The sequence below is a fragment of the Equus quagga genome, chromosome 2 (assembly GCF_021613505.1).
Source record: "Equus quagga isolate Etosha38 chromosome 2, UCLA_HA_Equagga_1.0, whole genome shotgun sequence".
Classification (NCBI taxonomy): domain Eukaryota; kingdom Metazoa; phylum Chordata; class Mammalia; order Perissodactyla; family Equidae; genus Equus; species Equus quagga.
In genome coordinates this window covers 10,610,925-10,632,432 of record NC_060268.1, presented here as the reverse complement: position 1 = coordinate 10,632,432, position 21,508 = coordinate 10,610,925, and the positions used below count along the sequence as shown (strand labels likewise).

The window sequence follows — 21,508 nt, the reverse complement described above, 5'->3', positions numbered from 1 at the left end:
CAGGGTATGAAAGAGAAAGAAACTCGACCAAATGCAAGACCTGCGGAGGAGCCTTATGGTTTCCGTCAGCAAACCTAGGAATGGGCCCTTCTTTTTAGGTTAGGATGAAAGATACCGTGAGTAAATTTTGTACATAAAAGGGATTATTTGGGATGAAAGAAATACTTTTGAGGGTATCTTTTGAAGAAAAAAATAAATGGTTGCTTATGGAATTTTAATGAGTAATGTTTAAAATTTCAAAGAAGAAAAGATGTTTTCTGTAGGTATTGAAAGCAGGGATGGGAAGCTGAGTAGAATCCTAGCTGTGTCTGTGTTGTTCATATCGTGATTTCATTTATTACCCTGAAATGCTTTGAATTCCCAAAATATTGTATATTCCATTCTTATATTTAAATTAAAATGTTAACTCAAATTCAGTGAATTATGCTTCTGATTGTTCTTCAGAGTAGATTATAGAGAGTTGATAGTCCTAGAAAAATGTTAAATCAAAACTCTTGCCTGAATCAGACTGATTCAGTCATTTTTTAGATGCTATATTGATGTTTTTCATGACTGATACATTACATTACTAGCACTTTTCCAAATTTCATATTGGAGAGAAGGAAATAGGGGGACACAGAAGCTCGATGTGTTGCTTGAAGTATGTGCAGTAAGATGTGACTGTCTTTTAGTCGTATCACTAGGTTTTCTTTCACACCGTGATTTCTGTCATTAATGAGCCTGCCCGAATTCAAGGGGAAGGGTCATAGACTTTACCTCGCAGTGGGAGGGGTGTCAGAGAATTTCTGGCCCTTTTCAATCTTCGCAGTCTGTAAGAACACAGCTCTCTTGCGTCTCTAAGCCCGTCACACTTTCAGGCTCTTCCTAGGGAGATCACCTGTGAAACGATTGACCTGAGGAGCGCTTTCTAAGCCATAGGTGAGGTAGCGTGTAGAACAGAAAACTTTTACTGCTGCCCTGCAGAAGTCCTTCAGTGGTTTTGTCATGTTCCTGCCCAGAGATCATGAAGAAAGGGAGACATCCATAGTTGGGAGTCCCGATGTGTTTTCCTGTGGTGTTCAAGAAATATTCTCCAGGGCAGTGTTGTTCCTGATCCCCTGTGAAGCAGCGTGGGTTTAGTGGGGTCACGATTTGCTAGCTCTAGGCCTTGGCCCCGTTATTTGGTTTCTCTGTGCTTCATTTTCCTTTTTGTAAAATAGTACCCTTCTTGTAGAGCTGTTGTGGTAACTGAAGATGATAATACATATAAAAGTCTGAGGACTGTTTGTGACGTATACTAATGGCTCAATAAGTTAGCTCTTATCATTGTAAGAACTCTAGAAGTAGTCAGTAGGACTAGTGCTACTACTCACTTTATTTACTCTGGGTTCATTATGAGGGTTTTTTTGGATGAACTGACCTGGAAGCCTGATCACTACTTTAACAACTGAACAACCAATTTAAAGATTATTGAAACCCAGTTTGTTAGTTGGTGACTTCTTGTCTAATACATGCAATGTTTCGTTACAAAAAGGCATGATAAATAATATGTAGTCATCATAGTTTTTATTAATATTTACCTTTGACAATCTTATTTCTGTGACAAGTTCTTAGAGATAACTCTTGAAGCTTCTATATTAGTAATGCTGTATTAGATAAGAAGCTTTACAATATTCAATTCCGCACCAGGAGTATTTACACAGATACTTTTTTTAATTGCATATGATGTTTTTAGTGGTATTATGCAAATTGCTTTGGGAAGCACCACTTGTGCTATAATTAAAAAGATATAATTGATTATTTTATGACATGTAGTAAAAGAAATAAAATGCTTTTTGTTTTAAGGAAATTAACAGTAGAGGAAAATTACCGGCTGGAGAAAGAGGAGAAACTTTCCAAAGCAGATGAAAAGATCAGCCATGCGGCCGAAGAGCTGGAGACCTATAGGTATTAAATATATTTTACCCTTTTCTTTTTGAGGTTGGGAGAATATCCAAAAACCTAATATTAGGAAAAATGATAAAGCAACTAAAAAAAAATAAAACAACGTATTTTTGTTTCATTTGATGTCTTGCTATTCTTCAATTTTACAGAAAATAGGAAAAAGAAAAAATGTTTTTCTTTTAGCATGTGTGATTTTAAATCTTGTGCATTAGTTGTATTTGAATGTGAGCAATCCTATTTTATGTTAATGTCAAGAAATTTATGAATCGCTATTAATTTCAAGGTCTTTCCTCTTTGGTTCAAATGGAGAGGAGTGTATACAATATTAATGAGCTGAGGAAGTATGCCATAAAAAGAAGAGTGAGCCACAACTAAAGTTCTGTTTATAAGACTATGAGTCTAGTTTTTGCCTTGGTTTGCTCCTCATTAGTTCCATGAAAATAATAGAAAACCCAGAGAAAATAAGGGGCAAGATTCAGCAGTGTCTCCAAAAGTCATGAGACTTCATTTTACGTTGGGAAGAGTAAGCTTGAGTTTTATCCAAAAGAAGGAATTATCTTGTTAGTCTTGTAAAGCTAATAAGTAGCATTTTACTTCACACAGATTGTTGATTTCCAAGAATTCTAAGATTATAGTCATCTGAATAAATCTTTCAAGATCATGCCTCTTAAAAAAAAATGAACCAATATAGCATATAAATCTTTGCATGACCTTTGGTTTAGGTCATCCTAAGTAAAGCTTAATTAATGTTGAAATTACATCAGGAAAAAATATACTTTAGAACCTCTCAAAGGTGATTATTGTGTAGAGTTCTGCACTTATTTTTTACATGAAACAAAGCACTCTAGATGTCCCTAATTATTATTTTCAGTAGAGATACTCTGTTCTATCATTTCTTAGTATATGTTAATAGTAGAATGATTATTTATTCTTTATAGAAAGAGAGCCAAAGATCTTGAAGAAGAATTGGAGAGAACTATTCGTTCTTATCAAGGGCAGGTATGTGTGTGCGTGTGTGTGTGTTGTGTGCGTGTGTGTGTGTGTGTTGTGTGCGTGTGTGTGTGTGTGTAACTTCAAACAGTTCTGATGTGTTTGAACTGGTATCTCTGTCGTGATGCAGGAGTATAGTTACCTGACTAGTTGTGTGCCTCTCCTGAGGTTTGCCTGTGGCTGTGGAACATTTCCAGGGAGCCCGGGGTTCTGGTTGAGAGACCCTGTTTAAAGTTGCCAGTGTCTCCCGCTGTGCTGGGATTGGGGATTGCGTAAACAAACAAACGTGTCAGCATCTGGTCTCACATTCATTTGGGCCGGTTATCTCTTAATTGGCAGCTCCTGTTGTAGTTGATTATTGCATAAAATAGAAGTTTACTGGACAAAAATTTTAGTTGTCTTTACATTCAGTGTCTGTTTTAAAAGTGTAATAGAGTAGAGCGTGTGTATATGACATGTGCTTTAAAATGTTACTGACTGACTTTTCAGAGATACTTGTTATTTTTTGAGTTTATGAGTTGTGTCCTAAATCATAGTGGTAGATGTGAATGTTTTTAAGTTATCAGTAGTATTTTAATGACTCTCTTTTTCAGATTATTTCCCATGAGAAAAAAGCACATGATAATTGGGTAAGTATTAATTACTCTTAAGCTCTTTTGTCAAATTGTTCTTTTTCCTAATTTAAATGAGCGGTGTGATAGGTACACTTTTACACCAAAAGTAATGGTAGTTTTAAAAAATCAGTTTCTTTTAATTCACCAGTCGTGAAATTGTGTTCCTTATGAACTGAATACCTTGTTACAACATAGTTATTCAAAGAATCTGATGTTTCCGTCTCTGCTTTCAGCATTGTTTCTTTGCAAGGAGTTATCCTCTCTCTGGGGACAGTGATGTAATGTTCATGGATTCATTCTTTCAGGGCGCTGGATTGCCACTGATTATTAGGGGCAAGTTACTTAAAATTCTCTGGGGCTGCTTACTCCTCTGTAAACAGTGGATTGGACTCAGTGATATCTAACATCCCTTCTAGTTCTAAAAGTCAGACAGCTCAGGTATCTGCTTCTCACTGTTGAATACTTGATAGACTTTAAGGAAAAGGCCACTGTGAGAAATGGCATGTCAGTGCCCCAGGGGAGACCTGTATGAGGAAAGGACCGGGATGCAGGTTTTGACTCATGATAAGAATGACCCTTCTACCATGTGGAGCTGTTGCAATAGCTGACCTTTGGGGGACTTGGCCCTAAGAGTCTACAAGGGGAGGCACTTTGCATAGTGGGTGCAGACATGGGGTCTGGAGTCGGCCTGTCTTGTTCATATCCTGGTTCCATCACCTGCCACCAGTTTCCTCACCTGTAAGTTAGAAGTGTCAGTAGTTCCTATTTCCCGGAGTTATTGTGATGATTAAATAAGACAACTCATGTCAGGCTGTCAGCCAGGTGCCTGACACGTAGAGCACTCAGTGTTAGCTGTCATTATCACTATGTTATACTGAAGCTTGGAAGATATTTCTTAGGCATCTTAGGCATAGATATTTCTTGGAGTGGAGATTCCAGCATAGGGTGAGAAATTAGATACATTGAATGTCAAGTTCCTTTCCAATTCTAAGATTTTGTATGCTTCTGTCTTGAGGGCTCGCTCAATACAGTGAAGATTCGTTAACAAATTAAGCTGAGCTTGGAAATGATGATTTTAGTCTTCTTCACCACTCCTCACCACTTTCCTTTTTTTTTTTTTTTTTTTTGCTGAGGAAGATTTCCCTGAACTAACATCCGTGCTAGTCTTCCTCCACTTTATATATGGGCTGCCACCACCGCATGGCTGGCAAGTGGTGTAGGTTCATGCCGGGGATCCAAACCTGCAAATCCAGGCTGCCGAAGCAGAGCGCACCAAACTTTTAACCACTAGGCCATGGGGCCGACCCTTCCTCACCACTTTCTAAGCACTCAGATGCAGATTATTTTTTAAAGATGGAGAGGAATTGAGTTTATTAATATCTTGTGTTCTTGGGACTGTACTTAAAGGCATTTTATATATATTACTCAATCAGTCCACACAATAACCATAAAATAGGCATTATAATTCAGGTCTTGCAGATGACAGAACAGCCCGAGGTCACACATTCAGAGGGTAAAGAATAGAGATTGAAATTTTGACCTTTTAGATTCTAAGTCTTGTGCTTTTTCTGTTACTGTATATTGAATTTCTTGTTTAGTAAATGACATTAACTTTTTTTTTAAACTTGCAGAAATGCCCTTATGTCTTAAAATGAAAAGATATTTTTCAGGCTTTATAAAAATAATAAATACTCATTAAATAAAAGTTCATATGATCTCACTCATAAGTAGAAGATAAAAACGACAAAAAAAAAAAACCGTAGCATTGGAGATTGGACTGGTGGTTACCATTGGGGAAGGGGGGAGGAGGGGAGCAAAAGGGGTGAGTAGGCTCACATGTGAGGGGATGCACTATAATTAGTGTTCGGGTGGTGAACATGATGTAATGTATACAGAATTCGAAATATGATGTACATCCGAAAAAAATAAAAAAACAAACAAACAAAACAAAAAAAGTTCAGCCCATATAGAAAGGTACAAAGAAGTAACCAAGAATATCACTTTCAATTATTCCATACTTTTTTGAATACATTTAGACATAAAAGCACATATATGTTTAAAAAAATGGAATCATATTATATATTACTGTTTTATAACCTGCTTTCTTTACTTAGTATATCATAGGTATTTTTCTATGAATGTTTCATAATTTATATAAACCTTTTCTATTTGATAAACCTTTAGTTTGTTTCTACTTTTTTACTGTTATAAATAATTTCATAATTTCAGATGTTACTTTTTCCATTGAGCATTTCTTTGCTGCATCCTGTTAGCTATAATCTTTTCTTCCTTTGAACTCACATGGTACTTTGTTTTTATGTGTCCTATGGCGAGTACCGTAGTCATTTATATTTGTGCCTACCACAGATTTAAGCTTCTTAAGATAGCGACTGTTTCTTTTCCCTTAACATCTGTACCTGATAAAATGCTTTTTTGCAAATTGTAAGTATTTACTTTCTGAATACGGTGTTTTACAGTACAGCATGGTCATTCATTGAAATTACAGTTTTACCTAACTTTTAACTGTAAGCTTTTCAAGAGCCTGTAATTATTTGCCATCATTTATTTTTATATGTTTTTTGTAAGTATATCTTTAATATTATTAGCGCTATAATCACAGTAGAATTTACTTTTGACTTATTAACTATGCATTGTTTTGTGCCTTATACTTAAGAGTAGATATGTCATACTATCCTATGTAGAAAACATTTAGAAGTAATTTTGGTTCTGCCTTGTTGTAAGTTAAATGAGTTGATATTTTATTAACTAAAATTGTTATGGTGTCATTCTTTTTTGTTAGTACAAAATTGATTATATGATTATATACTGGGAAATGATTTACATGTGGAATCTTTTTGATAGCAAGTGCTAAAATATGGTTAAGCTTTTTCGTGTGTGTGAATATTTACATAATTTATTCTTTGGCCAGTTAAAGTCAATTCTCACGTGTAGTTCACAATTTTAAGTGACTGTATTTGATAGCAGAGTTCTTTTTGCTTGTAAAGAGTTGTGGTTATAGACTGAGTCAGTTTACCTACCTCTGTGGGATGGATGCGCTTGCCCCAGTGGGTTGGTTAGTTTGGCAGGTCTGACGTTCCGTGCTCTGCTGCCTCTGATCTGCAGAGTCCACGGAATGACTGGGGAACATGCACTGTTCCATGCAAGTCTCACCTGTGCCCACCGCTATTTGGAAATAGTGCATGTTCTTGGTATTTATTATAAGTGTAAGCTTTGTTTTCTATAACATATATGCTCTGATTTTTCTAACCTTTTATTTTATTAAAGTGTCACTAAACAAATATGAAAGCCTATAGGAATAGAATTTTTACAGTGCTGTGTACTTAAAGCAGCATGCTTTACTTATATTCAGCCATTTAAAAAAATGGCCCCTGTCACATCCTATGAACTGTTTTAGACCTTTATGGTTTCACAGAGTCGCGGTGATTTCTCTCCAGAGACAGTTACCTGCTTTCATGGTGGGTGCTCCCATGGATAATGGCCCTGAGGCCCCATTCCCATCACCTGAGCTTGGGTCCTCTTACTTCACGGCTCTTGTCATGTTATTTGGATATTACAGTGTCAAATAATGCTAATCCTTGACTTTGCATCTAGATAACAGCATTCATTGGCACGTACATGATGAAGCTCCAACCTTAGGCTCATATCTTCTGGTTACATGAAACTCGTTCCCTTTAAAAAAATTCTGAAATTAAAAGTCTTTACATTGAGTTTCCTGAAATAGATCCTTACTTAACTGATTGTGATTTTGTATGTTCTCAGTGTGATATTTATGTATGTGTATCTTTCATTTTAAGTTTGTATAAATGTATTTTAAAAATGTATTATTTTCTTTAAGTTGGCAGCACGGAATGCTGAAAGAAACCTCAATGATTTAAGGAAAGAAAATGCTCACAACAGACAAAAGTAAGTATTTTAGTGGGAACACTTTAAAAACTTTCGTTATTACTTTTATTCTTAGTTATTTTATTAATTAGTTAGTACTTTTATAAGGATAAACAAGAAAACTTGCAGTGAATCCAGCATATTTAGTGGTGAAATATTTATTAGTTTTACTATAAGTTACTAGATTTTTTTGTTTGAAACTCTTGTCTTAGAGAGATCACTCTAACGGAAGAAGGAAACTGTTCACATATTCTTCTGTAAAACGGGTAACTTAAAAAATTTTTTTTAAAAACTGGAATAGGTAGAAGGAGGTTACAAGGGATGGAAAGAGAAAGAATGAATCTCTTTGACGTAGTAATTCTCAGAGTATCGACATCTTTCAGTTTATAAGTGGACAGAATAAATGTTTATTATTTCTCCTCATCCCCTGGTTTTATCGTATTGGGTGGCCTTGCTTTACAGTAATAAAATGAAAGGGAGAATAAAAATTTACAAGGTAGGATTGAAGGGAACAGTAGATGCTTTTCTGTCAGGATTGTGACAGTCTTCCCAGAGTGTTATCATTTCTTGCTAGAATGTACTATTAACATTATCCAATGTTAGTTTTAGTTTTCTTGCTTGGCTTTTCTACTCAGAAATTAAAACTAAAAGATTAAATGTTTTATTTCAGATCTGATGACCAAGAACTAGAAATAAGATTCTTTAAAAAATTTCAAGACAAACGGTTTAGGAGTAAAATAGTAGGAAGAGTTAATCGGATTTGTATTTTATGTTATGATTGGAATTATATGGCTAGCATTACAGTGGAAAGCACACATGAGTCGGAGCGGGAGCCCTGTGTTTTATTCCAGGCACTTTTATTTTGAGTAAATCATTTAAATTCCTGCCTCAGTTTCCGTAGTTGTAAAATGAGAGACATGAACTGGTTGACCTTGGAGGACCCTGCTGTTTGTAAAATGTGGATTCTGTGCAGTAGTACTGATGGTAGTCTGTTTTTGAAGAAAAAACAAAACAATTCCAAACCTCAATGAAACATCACTGCCACCAGGCAAAAAGAAACCTCTTACCCCAAAATAACTAGTGGGGGATGTAGAAAGGTGCTTTGGTCAGAATAACTTGAAAAGATCTGTTTCTTCTGTGCAGATATTGAGATAGTGAAGTGTAGCTCATACTTGATAGTGGCATTTTTCTTGAAATGTGGGTGCTTCTCTTGGACGAGTAACTTAGAGATGTTTGTTCTTTATTTGCAGATTAACAGAAACAGAGTTTAAATTTGAACTTTTAGAAAAAGATCCTTATGCACTTGATGTTCCAAATGCAGCATTTGGCAGAGGTAGCATTTTTTTTTTTTTAACCCCTCATTTAAAATACATATATATGTATATATTGCACATAGAGTTTGTATTAGTGTAAACTAACACTATTATTTATAAATATTTTAGATTTTGGACCCAGGGTTGTAATCTTAGTTCTCTCGTAGTCTCCCAAGTTTCTGAGTTTTGTTTCCCTAGCAATAATGGAAATAATTGCTGCCTCCCTTTCTCAGTGCAGTTTTATAAGATGCTACATGTTTAGTACCCTGAGCTCCTTGAAAAGCAAAGTGCTTGGCATGAAGTAAGCTACTCATTAATTAATTTTGGGGAGAATGAATAAGGAATGCTTAAATGGAATAACATTGTGACTGTTTACATATTAACTATTCTTTGGACTTTGCTTGCATTATAAAAGTAAGAATTAAAACAGTTGGGTTTTAATTATTGAAAAGTATTAATTAAAAAAGTGGGAAAACCTTAATAATCTGAGCTTTGATTGCTTTAATTATCCCCAAGAGAGAACAAGTTTTTTGGAAGATGTATTTAAGATTTCAGTCCATTTGTTAATGAGTTAGCATTAATACTATCCCAAATACTTTAGATTTTTCAAAGTAATTTCAGTTGAGTTGAAATTAAGCTCCTGAGGCAGTGAAAAGAAACCTATCTTTGTATAGGTGGAATCCCATTTTAATAGCCGTTGAAAAGTTTTAAAAATCACTTTTGAGAGTCCAGTTTTCGTTAACGTGAAAGTCTAGTTCTACTTTTTTTTTTGGTGAGGAAGATTGGCCCTAAGGTAACATCTGTTTCCAATCTTCCTCTTTTTGCTTGGGGAAGATTGTCCCTGAGCTACCATCTGTGCCATGCCTCCTTTATTTTGTATGTGGGATGCTGCCACAGCATGTCTGCCAGGGTGTGCTGTAGGTCTGTACCCAGGAACTGAATCCTGGCCGCTGAAGCAGAGCACGCCAAACTTAACCACTGTGCCACTGGGCCAGCCCCCTACATTTTAAAAATAGCAGGTTATTATGAATTTCAAATAGTAACAAAGTTTGGAGTGGGGGGAATTATGCAGAAAAAATTTTTGTTTGAACCTAATGCAGAAGTCTCAGGGTAAATAATGCCTTGATCTTTTGTTGTAACTATATTTGAATATTATATAAGCTACGCAATAAATTTAACATGTTTAAAGAGTGTTATTTTGGTGGTATTTCAGTTTTTTGATGTTGCTGTTGATTTTTAGAAGCATAACTGTAATTTGGGAGGGGTGAAGTTTGTAAATGATAGGGCTCTTGGTTATATAGTTTGTAGATAAAGTGATTTATTTGATGAATTAGTATATGCAAATTGAATTTTCACTGGTAATGAATCAAAAGTAATTTCTGATAGTTCAGAGTATTTTGTGTGTTTTTCCTACTTTTCAAAATCTGAACTTTACTCAAATAATTCGTGGCCCAATACAGCCTATCTGGCTCTACTTTAAACTGAGCCCTTCCATATTACAACCCTCGCCAGCTGAAATATCTGGAAGCTTAATACCGTTAAAAACAAAACCAAACCAAACTTTATGCGCCCCCAAATCCTCTTATAACTCCAAAATATCACCAGTATCCCTTGCTTAATATTGTATGGTTATTTAAGCGTATTACTTACCAAGAGGATAATGTTTTTATTGACTATAGCGTCCATTTGCTAGACAGACCTCAAAAACACAGGGTTCCATATTTAATTCTATTTCATATTAGCAAAGCCCAAGGCATAATTAATTTTCAGGACATGGATTAACCGTAAATTGCAGTGGGATGACCTGATGGTAATTGTTGACATGGAATTCTAATCTGTAGTGTAGCTAATTGAAGCTATGACTTTAAATATGCTGTTTTAATTATTCCAGAGCATTCCCCATATGGTCCCTCACCACTGGGTCGACCTTCACCTGAAACGAGAGCTTTTCTCTCCCCTCCCACTTTGTTGGAGGGCCCACTCAGACTCTCACCTTTGCTTCCAGGGGGACGAGGAAGAGGTATATTGTTTAAACATCTTTACTGCTCTAGATTTCTTCCTTCCTGTATATTTTCATCTCCACTTATCTTTCAAATGATCTTTAAAATAAACCTTTGGAAAATACAGGCATTCCTTGCACTTATTGTGGGTGACTTTTGTCTGGAAAAGGAGCTCTATGACATCTAATTTTAAAATATTTTTCTCTTAGAAACGGTGTTATAATAGATTACATTTTGATCAAGCGCTTGATGCATATATTTTAAAATCATATTTGACTTCTTAAAAACGACATATCATACTATGCAATATAAAGTTTTATAAAGAATACAGAACATACAATAATAATATAACCTAGCATAAAACTGTATTTAATGAAGCATTACTAGAATGTAGAATTTTTAAAATCTTTTTTTACTTCATTATCATGATCTTTGTCTATAGAAAATCAGAAAGGAAGGCACCTCTTTTTAGAGTCCAGGAATTTAGAGGTGTTCTCTTGTAGGCAGGGTTTTCATGGGAACCTTAAAGGAGACCTAACTCATTTGCTAGTGCTTGTGGGACTGGCCCGAGATTGTCCGCTTTGTTGCCGCCTCCTGTGTTTTTGGGGATCTCAGGAGCTGCTTCCAGCTCGCGCTCGCTGCTGGGCTGTCTGCATCTGCCGCGTCAGCGCTCACCTGGTGTTCCCTGTGCACCTGGATTTCTTCCTTTGATCGCTCACCATACTGTGTTCACTTTGTCAAGTTGCTTTAAAATTTCCCCTTGAATTGTGGCAAAATTCAACGATAGAAAGCCCTGTTTATTCCAGGATCAGAAGTCTTAGGTTTTTAGCCCAAGTCTGTGTCTAGTAAGAGCTGGTGGCCTTCCTCCCATGTCGTGTCCCCCTCCCCCGCTTTTTATCAGTGATTCTAGCAGATTGAATCTGTGGTAGGAACAGAAGGTAATGAGGCTAAATAAAACACCAAAGCTAAACCCAACCTGCCAACGTGCGTATATTCAAAAGGGTACTGCTCATCAAAATAGCCTCTCAGGGAGTCTGTGGACTCAGTCCCGCTGCAGATGGTCCTCAGCCTGGGGACGCTTCAGAGAGAGCCTCTGCTTCTGTGGGCTTTGAACTGAAAGCTGCGAGGGAAAGAGGCTGACTTGCAGTCTGACACTGGATTCCAGGAGAGCTTCGTTCTGAGCACTCCAGGAAGGGGACTAGTTTAGAAATTCACATGTGTGCTGTAAGTGCCCCAAATCTGTTTTTCCCCCAAGTTTTTACCTTGTCCTACAGTGAAAAATATATTTTATCTCATGTCATATTACACACCAACATAAATGCAGTTGAAACCTGTTACATGCACTAGTCCTACCCTTACTAGTTTTGATGCTTTCTGATATTGTCTGTTCAGTTCTGTTCCATTTCATTAAAAAAAATGTGGATTAAGACTAAGTTGATTTCGTATACCACAACAGGTTGCAGCTACCAGCCTGAAAAACAGTGCCCTAGAAATAAGGGTGTAATTGGCTAAACTGCAAATGTGAATCACTGGGAATTGAATGGCATAAGTCAAGGACTGCTTGTAGCCAACGAAATACTTGGAATTAGAGTGAAAATTACCTTTCATTTCTCCTCTCCTATTTAAATTACTTCCCTCTCCTTTTTAGTTACTTTCAAGATACGATGCGTTTAGATAATTTGCAAGGGTGTTTTACTATTTGTTAGAAAAGCTACAGAAGTTTTAGGTAAGTTACCAGCAGGTCTTAAAAGAGTTGCTTTGGACTGAAAGTTTCTATGACCCACTGAAGAAGGGTGGGCAGTGCCCTTCCTCGTCCTTCCTTTTATTCTCTCTTTAAATTTGAGAGTTTGGATGAGATATGTGTTTAAACAAGATTGAGTATAAGGAAAATAATTTCTTCTTAGGGTAAATTGTGTGTAACATTTGGTCTGAATGAAATGTTGTACCCTTTAGCATTTTCCAGTTTGCAGGTTTTCACCTGGTGGTCCATTGGCCTGTATGGTGGTCCATCGGCCTGTGTGGTGGTCCATCGGCCTGTATGGTGGTCCATTGGCCTGTATGGTGGTCCATCGGCCTGTACGGTGGTCCTCTGGAAGTGAGCGGTCAGGAGAAGCCTTTGAATGTCTCCTTAGAGATCTATGCTTCCCTCTAGAAGAACTCAGCCTCGTTGACTCTTGCAAATTTCTTACCAATTTAACTTTCTGCTTTCCCAGCCTTTTTCTTCTAATGAGCTGATTAGAAGCATGAGCAAGCTAGAAGGGAAGATTCGGGGAATTTATAAGAATGTACAACTATAGAGAAAAGAGATAGTTGTCCTTCTGACATAAAAGTCAGTTGACCTCCTGGCTTTACAAAAAAGAGTAGATAGAAAACTTTAAAAAAGATTACTATATATTAAAAAAAAATGCTTATACTGATTTGCACAAGGTACTAAAAAAAGGTCAAATTAATTTGTCTCTTTTCTTAAAGGAGGTACTGAATGTGGGAAGCATTTTAGAAAGATTTCTATTCAATTTTTGTTTTTGTTAAAGCTGTTCCATGAAGGGAATAAGCTTTTGTTTTCTGGGTAATATAATTTAGAGAAGACCTCATTCCCCCTTAAATGACAGATAAATGAGGTATTAATATATTTTGTTATTTAATGGTTCAAAGTTTTTTTTACATTTGTCTTTTCCATTTTAATTGAATATGAGTTATTAACTGAGGTACCATCCTTTCTATGGTCATAAGAAGGGAACTTTAAAATGATTTGCCTCCTTTATAAATGTAAAGATTTTCTTATCCAGATGAGTGTTATCATGTTCAAAGTGTTTATTCTAATGGTGATGTTGTTTTTGAAACTCTTATTTTAGATTTGCCTTCAGAGTTGTGACCTCTTTTTGAAGGTGAATTTGATATTTATAAATTGCTAAAAACCATTTAAAGCCAAATTTATCTGGTGGGTATAAAGTTTGTAATCAGACTGGTTAAAATTATTTTGGGGCAGAAGTAGAGAGAGACATTGCAACATTGAGATGCAATTTCTTGAGTGGCTCTTAGGTTAATCTGAGTACATTTCTAAGAGAGTTGTTCTAAAAAATACTTTGAGTTGTTGCAGAATTATTACTGTTTTAAAGGAGTCACGCTCTCTTTGACTATTAGCAAGTTAGTTTAAGCAACAAAACCCTCATTTTAGAGTTATCTTATTCATCTGGTATAGAAATCTTTACAATCCACTTTCTACTCTTATTTTCAGACTTAGTATTTATAATTTACAGTTTAACCACTGGTTTATATATGTAAATGATGATGGTGATAACATTTAAAAGTGAATGTTATAGGCAAATGTTTGTTTATGCACGTGGCAAAGTTATTTGTCCTCATTGTCCTAGAAATGGCTTTGGCAGGATAGAGTTTAGTCTCATGTGTCTTGGGGAAACTTTGTTGGAATCTGATTGTTTTCACTTTTTAAAAAGTGTCTGGATCTTATTTGATGATAGATATTATACTCCCTTTTTAGATAAAACAGAGTTGTATTTTTTTTCTTTAATTAGGCTTGAGAGGCCCAGGGAATCCTCTGGACCAGCAGATTAGCAATGAAAGAGGAGAGTCAAGCTGTGATAGGCTGACTGACCCTCATAGAGCGCCTTCCGACACGGGGTCCCTGTCACCTCCCTGGGACCAGGACCGCAGGATGATGATCCCTCCAGCAGGTATGGAGAGAGTATCACTGTGATTTATGTTTGAAAGGCAACCAGTAAGTGCCACATACAGGAATGGGAGAAAAGAGGAGGATGCGTGTGCCGTGTCTTAAGAAAAACCAGGATATACATTAGAGAACAACAATAACAGATTTCCAAATAGAATAATTAGGGGTAATTGTTCACATTACAGAAAGCGGTTTTACCCCCCCCCCAAATGGAATGTCTTTATTGTTTTTGTTGCTCATGGAAGTAGTACATGTTTATTTTAGAAAATCCAGACAAGGGAGAAAAGGCGTAATTAGGAAAGTAAAAAAATCCCCCTCGTCGTTTTAGCATGCGCCTCCCAGAATTTAGTTTTCTATCTTTGGGGATTTTTTTGGGTATACGTTCATAAACATAGGTGTACAAATCCCTTCATTGTTTCTCTGCCATTATACTGTTCACCTTCTTGTAATTGTCTTTTCTCATTGAACACTGTATCTTAGATTAACTGCCAAAATAAATAGACTTACCAGAAGAGTCCCAGCAGAACGTCCTGTCAGGCCGTCCCTGCTCTTCTCTGAATAGCCCCTACTTTCCCAAGGAATGTATTTAAAGTTATTTAGTTTGCTAAACTTTTATTTATGCACAGTGTTTCAGGGGCAGTTATGTGAAGTGAGCTGTGCCTGCTATGTATAAATTAATTACGTTAAAAAATATATGCTACTTCAGATTCGTTCCTGAGAAATTGGAGAGGGAAGAATATTGTGGTGGGAAAACTTTAATTGCAGGAGTCAGCCTTTGCTGTGGTTGTGTGTCTGTTCTGTGGACTCGTAGCTTCTGATACGCTGGCTCTCCTCTGTTTGATGTCACTGAACTGTCAGCTTCGTAAAGATGGAGATTTGTGTCACTTTGTTCACTGCTGTGTCCCCGGCACCCAGAACAACGCTAGGCCTGTAGTATTGGCTCAGTAAATATTTATTCAATGAATAAATACCTGAAGAATTCTGAGAAAGCTGAGTATTTTTTCTTATTGTTTTCTTATTTAGAAATATATATGCTGTGACTTACAAACTAAGCATCTGTTGGGGGTGGCATAGGACGTCATCTTTCAAAGATTCTTTCTTGACTTTAGCAGTCATTAAAAAGTTTAGGTGTGACAAAAATAAAGGTGAGTAAACTACAGCCCCTTTCTTAAGGGGCTTGATGGCAAGATTTTGGTGGATATCCTATCTCTGCATCTGTGAGAGGACTTTCCTTTAGAGCATTTACAAGCTGTCAGTGCCAAGAGTCCTCGTCACACGCTCTGCCCATCTCACCAAGTGTTATTTAGTGTAGTGGCTCTCAGACTTGGCTTATCACCGGAAAGAACCTAGGGAACCTCAGGAAAATGCAGCTACCTGGGTTCACCTCAGATCAGACCTGAACACGAACTCTGGCGGCAAGGCCTGTATTTCTAGAAGACTCCCTAGTAGGTTCTGAGGAAAGCTAAATTTAAACCACTGATCTATCCGTTGCCCTTACTTTATGGAGACGGGCACTGAGCTCCCTGAGAGGTTAGCTGACAGTCGAGTTAGCTGGGCAAACAGCTGAGCCTAGAACTCAGACAGCAATGACTTTGTTGTTATTGTTCATTCATAAAATTAGAAAGTATTTCATATGTCCTTTAAAAATTGACTGAGGGCGCCGGCCCACTGGTGCAGTGGTTAAGTTTGCACGTTCTGCTTCTCGGCGGCCCTGGGTTCACTGGTTTGGATCCCGGGTGCGGACATGGCACCTCTTGGCAAAAGCCATGCTGTGGTAGGCGTCCCATGTATAAAGTGGAGGAAGATGGGCACGGATGTCAGCTCAGGACCAGTCTTCCTCAGAAAAAAGAGGAGGATTGGCAGTAGTTAGCTCAGGGCTAATCTTCCTCAAGAAAAAAAAAGAGAGAAAAAAAATTGCCTGAAACCTATAATTTTTCAGACCTTTTGATACTGTCTCACAGATCCCTGAGTCTCTTTTCATTTTGTTTCCAATTTTTTTCCTTTTGTCTTTTGGTTGAATAATCTCTATTGCTCCATCTTCAAGTTTATGGACTCTTCCCTCTGTCATCTCCATTCTCCTATTAAGCCCATCCAGTAAAAGTTTTATTTTAGATGTTGTATTTTCCAGTTCTAGAATTTTCATTTGTTTTTTTTCTTTTGTGTTTTGATTTATCTGCTGAAATCTCTTGTCTTTTTATTCATTAGAAGTATTTTTTTAAAACTCATTGAGCAGTTTTCTAAAGGCTGCTTGAGTCCTGTGTGACCACTGTCACGTCAGGGTCGTCTTGAGGATGGCCTCTACCGATTGTCTTTTCCCTTATGAATGGGTCACATTTTCCTGTCTCTTGGCGTGTGGAGTAGTATTGAATTGTATCCTAGATGTTATGGAAATTCTGGAGTTTGTGATTTGTCTCTGAAGAGTATTGTTGGTTTCGTTTTACAAGACAGTTGAGTTGGTCAGACTGTAGACTTTCTCTCCTTGGTGGGCAGCAGCTCAAATATCAGTTCAGTTTTTAGCCTCAGCTGGAAACTGCTTAGTTTTTCTCACAGATGTGTGTGGTTCAGGGGTCAGCCATAGACTGGGGCAGAAAACTCAGAATTTTAGGCTCTGCTTCTCTGGTTCTCTTGGGCTCTGTCCTTTGAGTTTTCAAGCCAGAAAGTTCTATGAGTTTTGACTGCTCTGTGCTGCTGGTGGACTATGGTCTGCCTTCAGGCTAAACCATGAAAAGTGGAAAACTTCCCCCATGCCAGTCCCTTCCCCCAAGTTCCCACTCCTTTCTCAAATCTGCCTACTTTTGTTCATGCTTCAAAGCCTAGTTATTTTATTTTATTATCTTTTAGTTTTTCCCAGTTTTATTGAGATGTAATTGATATACAGCACTGTGTAAGTCTAAGTTGTACAGCACAGTGATTTGACTTACATCATAAGTAAAATGAATCATGAAATAATTACCACAATAAGTTTACGTAACATCCATCATCTCATATAGATGGAAAATAAAAGAGAGAGAAAAAAGAATTTGTTGTTCTGATGAGAACTTTGAGGATTTACTCTATTGACAGCTTTCCTGTATGTCACACAGCAGCGATAACTATAGTCACCATGTTGTACATTGCTTCCCTAGTCCTTGTTTATCTTGTAACTGGAGGTCTGTACCTTTTGACCATCTTTATCCAGTTTCCGTGCCTCATCCCCCCATATTTGGTGACCACAAATCTGATCTCTTTTTCTGTGAGTTTGTTTTTTGTTTTTTTTTTTTAGATTCCACATATAAATGAGATCACACAGTATTCCTCTTTCTCTGTCACACCTATTTCACTTAGGATAATGCCCTCAGGCTCCATCCATGTTGTTGCAAATGGCAGGATTTCCTTCTTTTTTACAGGTGAATAATATTCCATCGTGTATATATATATCACATTTTCTTTATCCATTCATTCATCAGTGGACACTTGGTTGTTTCTGTGTCTTGGCTATTGTAAATAATGCTGCAATGAACATGGGGGTGCAGATACCTTTTTGAGTTAGTGTTTTCATTTACTTTGGATAAATATCCAGAAGTAGAATTGCTGAATTATATATGGTGGTTCTATTTTTGATTTTTTTGAGGAGCCTCCATTCTGCTTTCTGTGGTAGCTGCACTACAGGTAGTTTCTTTTGTAGATTGTCCAGAGTTATTCTATGTGAGAGGGCCAATCTGTTGTGAGCTTACTCCGCCATGCTAGAAATGGAACCTGGTATTCATTATTTTCAAAGTCTAACTAAAAATTCAAAATTGTGAGCTTCTGAATTGATGTCTTCATAGAAGAGATATGCATCCATTCTATAGAGAGTGTCTCCAAATACTGTACCTGATCCGTTTGACTGAACACAGCGATCACCTGTGCCATCTCTAATTTTAATGAAATGGGATAATTCTGCAGACACAGCAGGGAGTTTTAGAGACTAAACTTTATGGACGAGCGGGGTTCAGTGAGTCCTGAGACTCTGGCTTGAGTTGGAGGAAAGCTGATAAATGCATTTAGCTATTAGCCGTGTTCCCACCTAGAGTAAAATTACAAAAGGATTCAGCGTTTGCCCTTGGTACATTGCCATCCCGTCTAAAGAGTCACTGACAGGTTTCCGGGGTGTTTCTTGTGTTTTGTTTTACAGTTAGCTAATTGGTAAATTAGAGAACAAAGAATGAGGAGATTTGGCTTTACCTTATCTTTGCTGTGAATTTTTGTGTAATCTTGAGCATTTCATTTTACCTGTCACTGTTTTCTCAGCTCTGAAGTATGGACTTCCATAAGACAGAGGGGGCGATAATCTAAAGTAATCCTCCTACATTTTATATTATGTTGAATTGTCAGGACTCGTGCAGAGTCCTGCTTTCCGGAAAATTAGTAATTGTGCCTTTAAAATTTTTCTTAAATTTGAAAATATTTTAGTGTAAGACATTTGTGTTAAAAAATAATAGGACAGCTACAATAACTAAATTTCTAAAGAGTATGTATTCTATAGTTGTTGGCGATTTTCTGTAATTTAGTCCTATTAAGCATACCTCATAAAATTCATATATTCCCTTAACATATTAGTACTTGGCAGAAATTTTTAATATTTTCATTGACTTGAGATGAGTAAGCAGAAATAATTTTAAATGATTCCATTGTTCCAAGGAATCTTTTGTTTTTGCACTGTTAACTACTTTGAAGAGGGTGAAAATCTTTCTCACCTTATATAGTGAGATATATAGAAAAGATACACTATAACTTGTCTTTTTCCTATGTATTCTAGCCCAGACATTTTTATTGCTTAGAGGTTTTGTTAGCAAGTAGGGACCTAGTTTCTTCAAGTACTCAACATTTTCGTCTCATTATTTTTAGCTGGAGATTCAGTCTTCTTATAGACGAGTATAAGTTTTAGTCATCTTTTCTTCCCAAACTCTGTGTGGAGTATAAATGATTAGTGAAGGTTAACGCACAGATTTGGTCACTGTATTGGGATAAGGCTGATTCGACTTTGGCACAGTTTGTACACAAAATCGATTTGAAGAGTGTGCGGTGCGCTGTATCTGCTCATCTGAGATTCTATTCTATGTTTGTGACTCAGATTGCATGTTGTAGAGCAAGAATGGTTTAGGTGAGAAAGCATTCGGACTGGAATTGAAGAAGTCTGGTTTCCAGTGTTCGCTTTTTATCTTTTTGTGTGGTTTTTGAAACTTGCTTTACCTGTTCGGACTTGAGTCTTTTACACCATGACAGAGAGGAACTGCGTCATCTGTGTAGTCTGTTTAGCTGCGTAATATAAAATTTAGCCAGGTATTAATGGTTAATATTGAGATTTGCTAGATAATTTTCAGTCTAGGTGGTTAGACCAAGTAACATATAATATACAGTGTTAGTAAAACCAAAGACTGCTTCCAGCACTCCTGTCTAAACTCGTCGGTGAACACCCCTTCTTCATTTTTTAAAAACTTACCGGGAGACTTCCTGCTCCAGGTTAAGCCACAGTTTGCTTGAACTGGTAAATGTTGACACCGGTAAGCTGTGGTAAGTTGTGTAATAACTAGAGCAACCACTGGAAAATGTTTTTAAAGACGTACTGAAAAACACTCTAGGTCAGATAAAGCAAAATGGAATTCTAAAAATGTCCAAGTAACCCATAGGAAGGCAGGAAAAAGAAAAGAAAAATAAACAGAGGAAACAGAAAACAAAAGCAAGTGGCAGACTTAAGCCCTAACATATCAATAATTGCATTAAATGTAAACTGTCCTAACATCAGCAATTGGAAGACAGGTTGGCAGAATGGATTAAAAAACAAGCCAGCAAACCACCATTCAGCTATTGTGTCTCATCAAAACTCATTCTAGTGTAACAGTGTAGGTAGGTAGATTGAAAGTAAAAGGATGGGAAAGATATGCTATGCAAACAGTCGTCAAAAGAAAGCAGGAGGGGCTGTTATTAGTATCAGATAAAGTGGACTTCAGAGCAAAGAAAATTACCAGGGACAGAGAAAGACATTACATAATGATAAAATGGACCGAGAAGACACAGCAAATCCTAAATGTGTACACACCAGACAACAGAGCTGCAAAGTCCTGTGAAGCAAAAAGTGATAGAACTGAAAGGAGAAACAGACAAACGCACAATTACAGTTGGAGATTTCAGCTCCACTCTCACCAGTTGATACAACAACTGGACAGACCATCCAGCGAGGATACAGAAGAACTGACCCACACCACTGACCAGCGGGACCTCGTCTGTGTTTATAGAACACGTCACCCAACAGCAGCAGAATACACATCCCGTTCAGGACTGGATGGAACATTTCCCGAGATAGATCGTATCCTGGGTGGTGAGACAACCTCAGCCCATTGAAAAGAATGGAAATCATGCAGTGTGTTCTCACCCACAGTGGAAATCAACTGGAAATAGTGAAGTCTTGGTACATGCAGCAGTTTGGAGAGATCTCAGATGTTGATGTTGATCTCAAATGTTGGATAGATCTCATTATGTTAATGAAAAAAAAATTCTCCAAAGCTCAGATACTGTGTGATTCCGTGTATATAACATTCTTGAAATGACAAAATTCTAGAAATGGAGAACAGATTAGTGGTTGCCATGGGTTAGGGATAGTTGGGTGGGGAGAGTGGACGTGACTGTGGAGGAGAACCCGAGGAAGATGTTTTTGGCGTTGGAGTAGTTCTGTATCTTGAGTCTGGTGGTGGTTACACACATCTGCACATGTGACAGAATGGCAGGAGCTATTCACGTGCATTGTGCCAGTGTTAGTTTCCTGGTTATTTTGTTGCATTGTAGTTAAAAAAGATGTAAACGCTGGGGGAAACTGGGTAAAATGTATGCAGAACCTCTCTGTGTTATTTTTGCAGCTTTCTGTGAATCTTTATTTTAAAATCAAAAGTAAAAAAAAAAGCCTTATACACAAATAGGAAAGTGCAAGTATTCTTACGCATTAACTTGATGATTTTTTCAGATTTGAGCACAGCTCTGTGACCAGCATTGAGATGAACAGACATTTTCAGTTTGTTTTATTCATCTTATGAATTTAGTTAGAAATTTTTATAATTTAAGCAG

The 21,508-nt window shown here is 37.1% G+C and overlaps 1 protein-coding gene across 7 annotated transcripts in view; it reads left to right on the top strand.

Moving 5' to 3' along the window:
- MIA2 (MIA SH3 domain ER export factor 2) overlaps positions 1–21,508 on the top strand; it is an 87,283-nt gene that overhangs the window by 54,406 nt on the left and 11,369 nt on the right. For 4 of the 7 annotated variants that reach the window (XM_046653218.1, XM_046653216.1, XM_046653221.1 and 1 more), the window contains 7 exons: positions 1,825–1,926; positions 2,862–2,922; positions 3,507–3,542; positions 7,384–7,451; positions 8,681–8,763; positions 10,635–10,763; positions 14,277–14,435. In XM_046653218.1, the coding sequence (XP_046509174.1) occupies positions 1,825–1,926; positions 2,862–2,922; positions 3,507–3,542; positions 7,384–7,451; positions 8,681–8,763; positions 10,635–10,763; positions 14,277–14,435 (638 nt within the window). The remainder of the gene's footprint in view (positions 1–1,824; positions 1,927–2,861; positions 2,923–3,506; positions 3,543–7,383; positions 7,452–8,680; positions 8,764–10,634; positions 10,764–14,276; positions 14,436–21,508) is intronic. The other 3 variants (XM_046653219.1, XM_046653223.1, XM_046653222.1) reach the window with 1 other exon arrangement.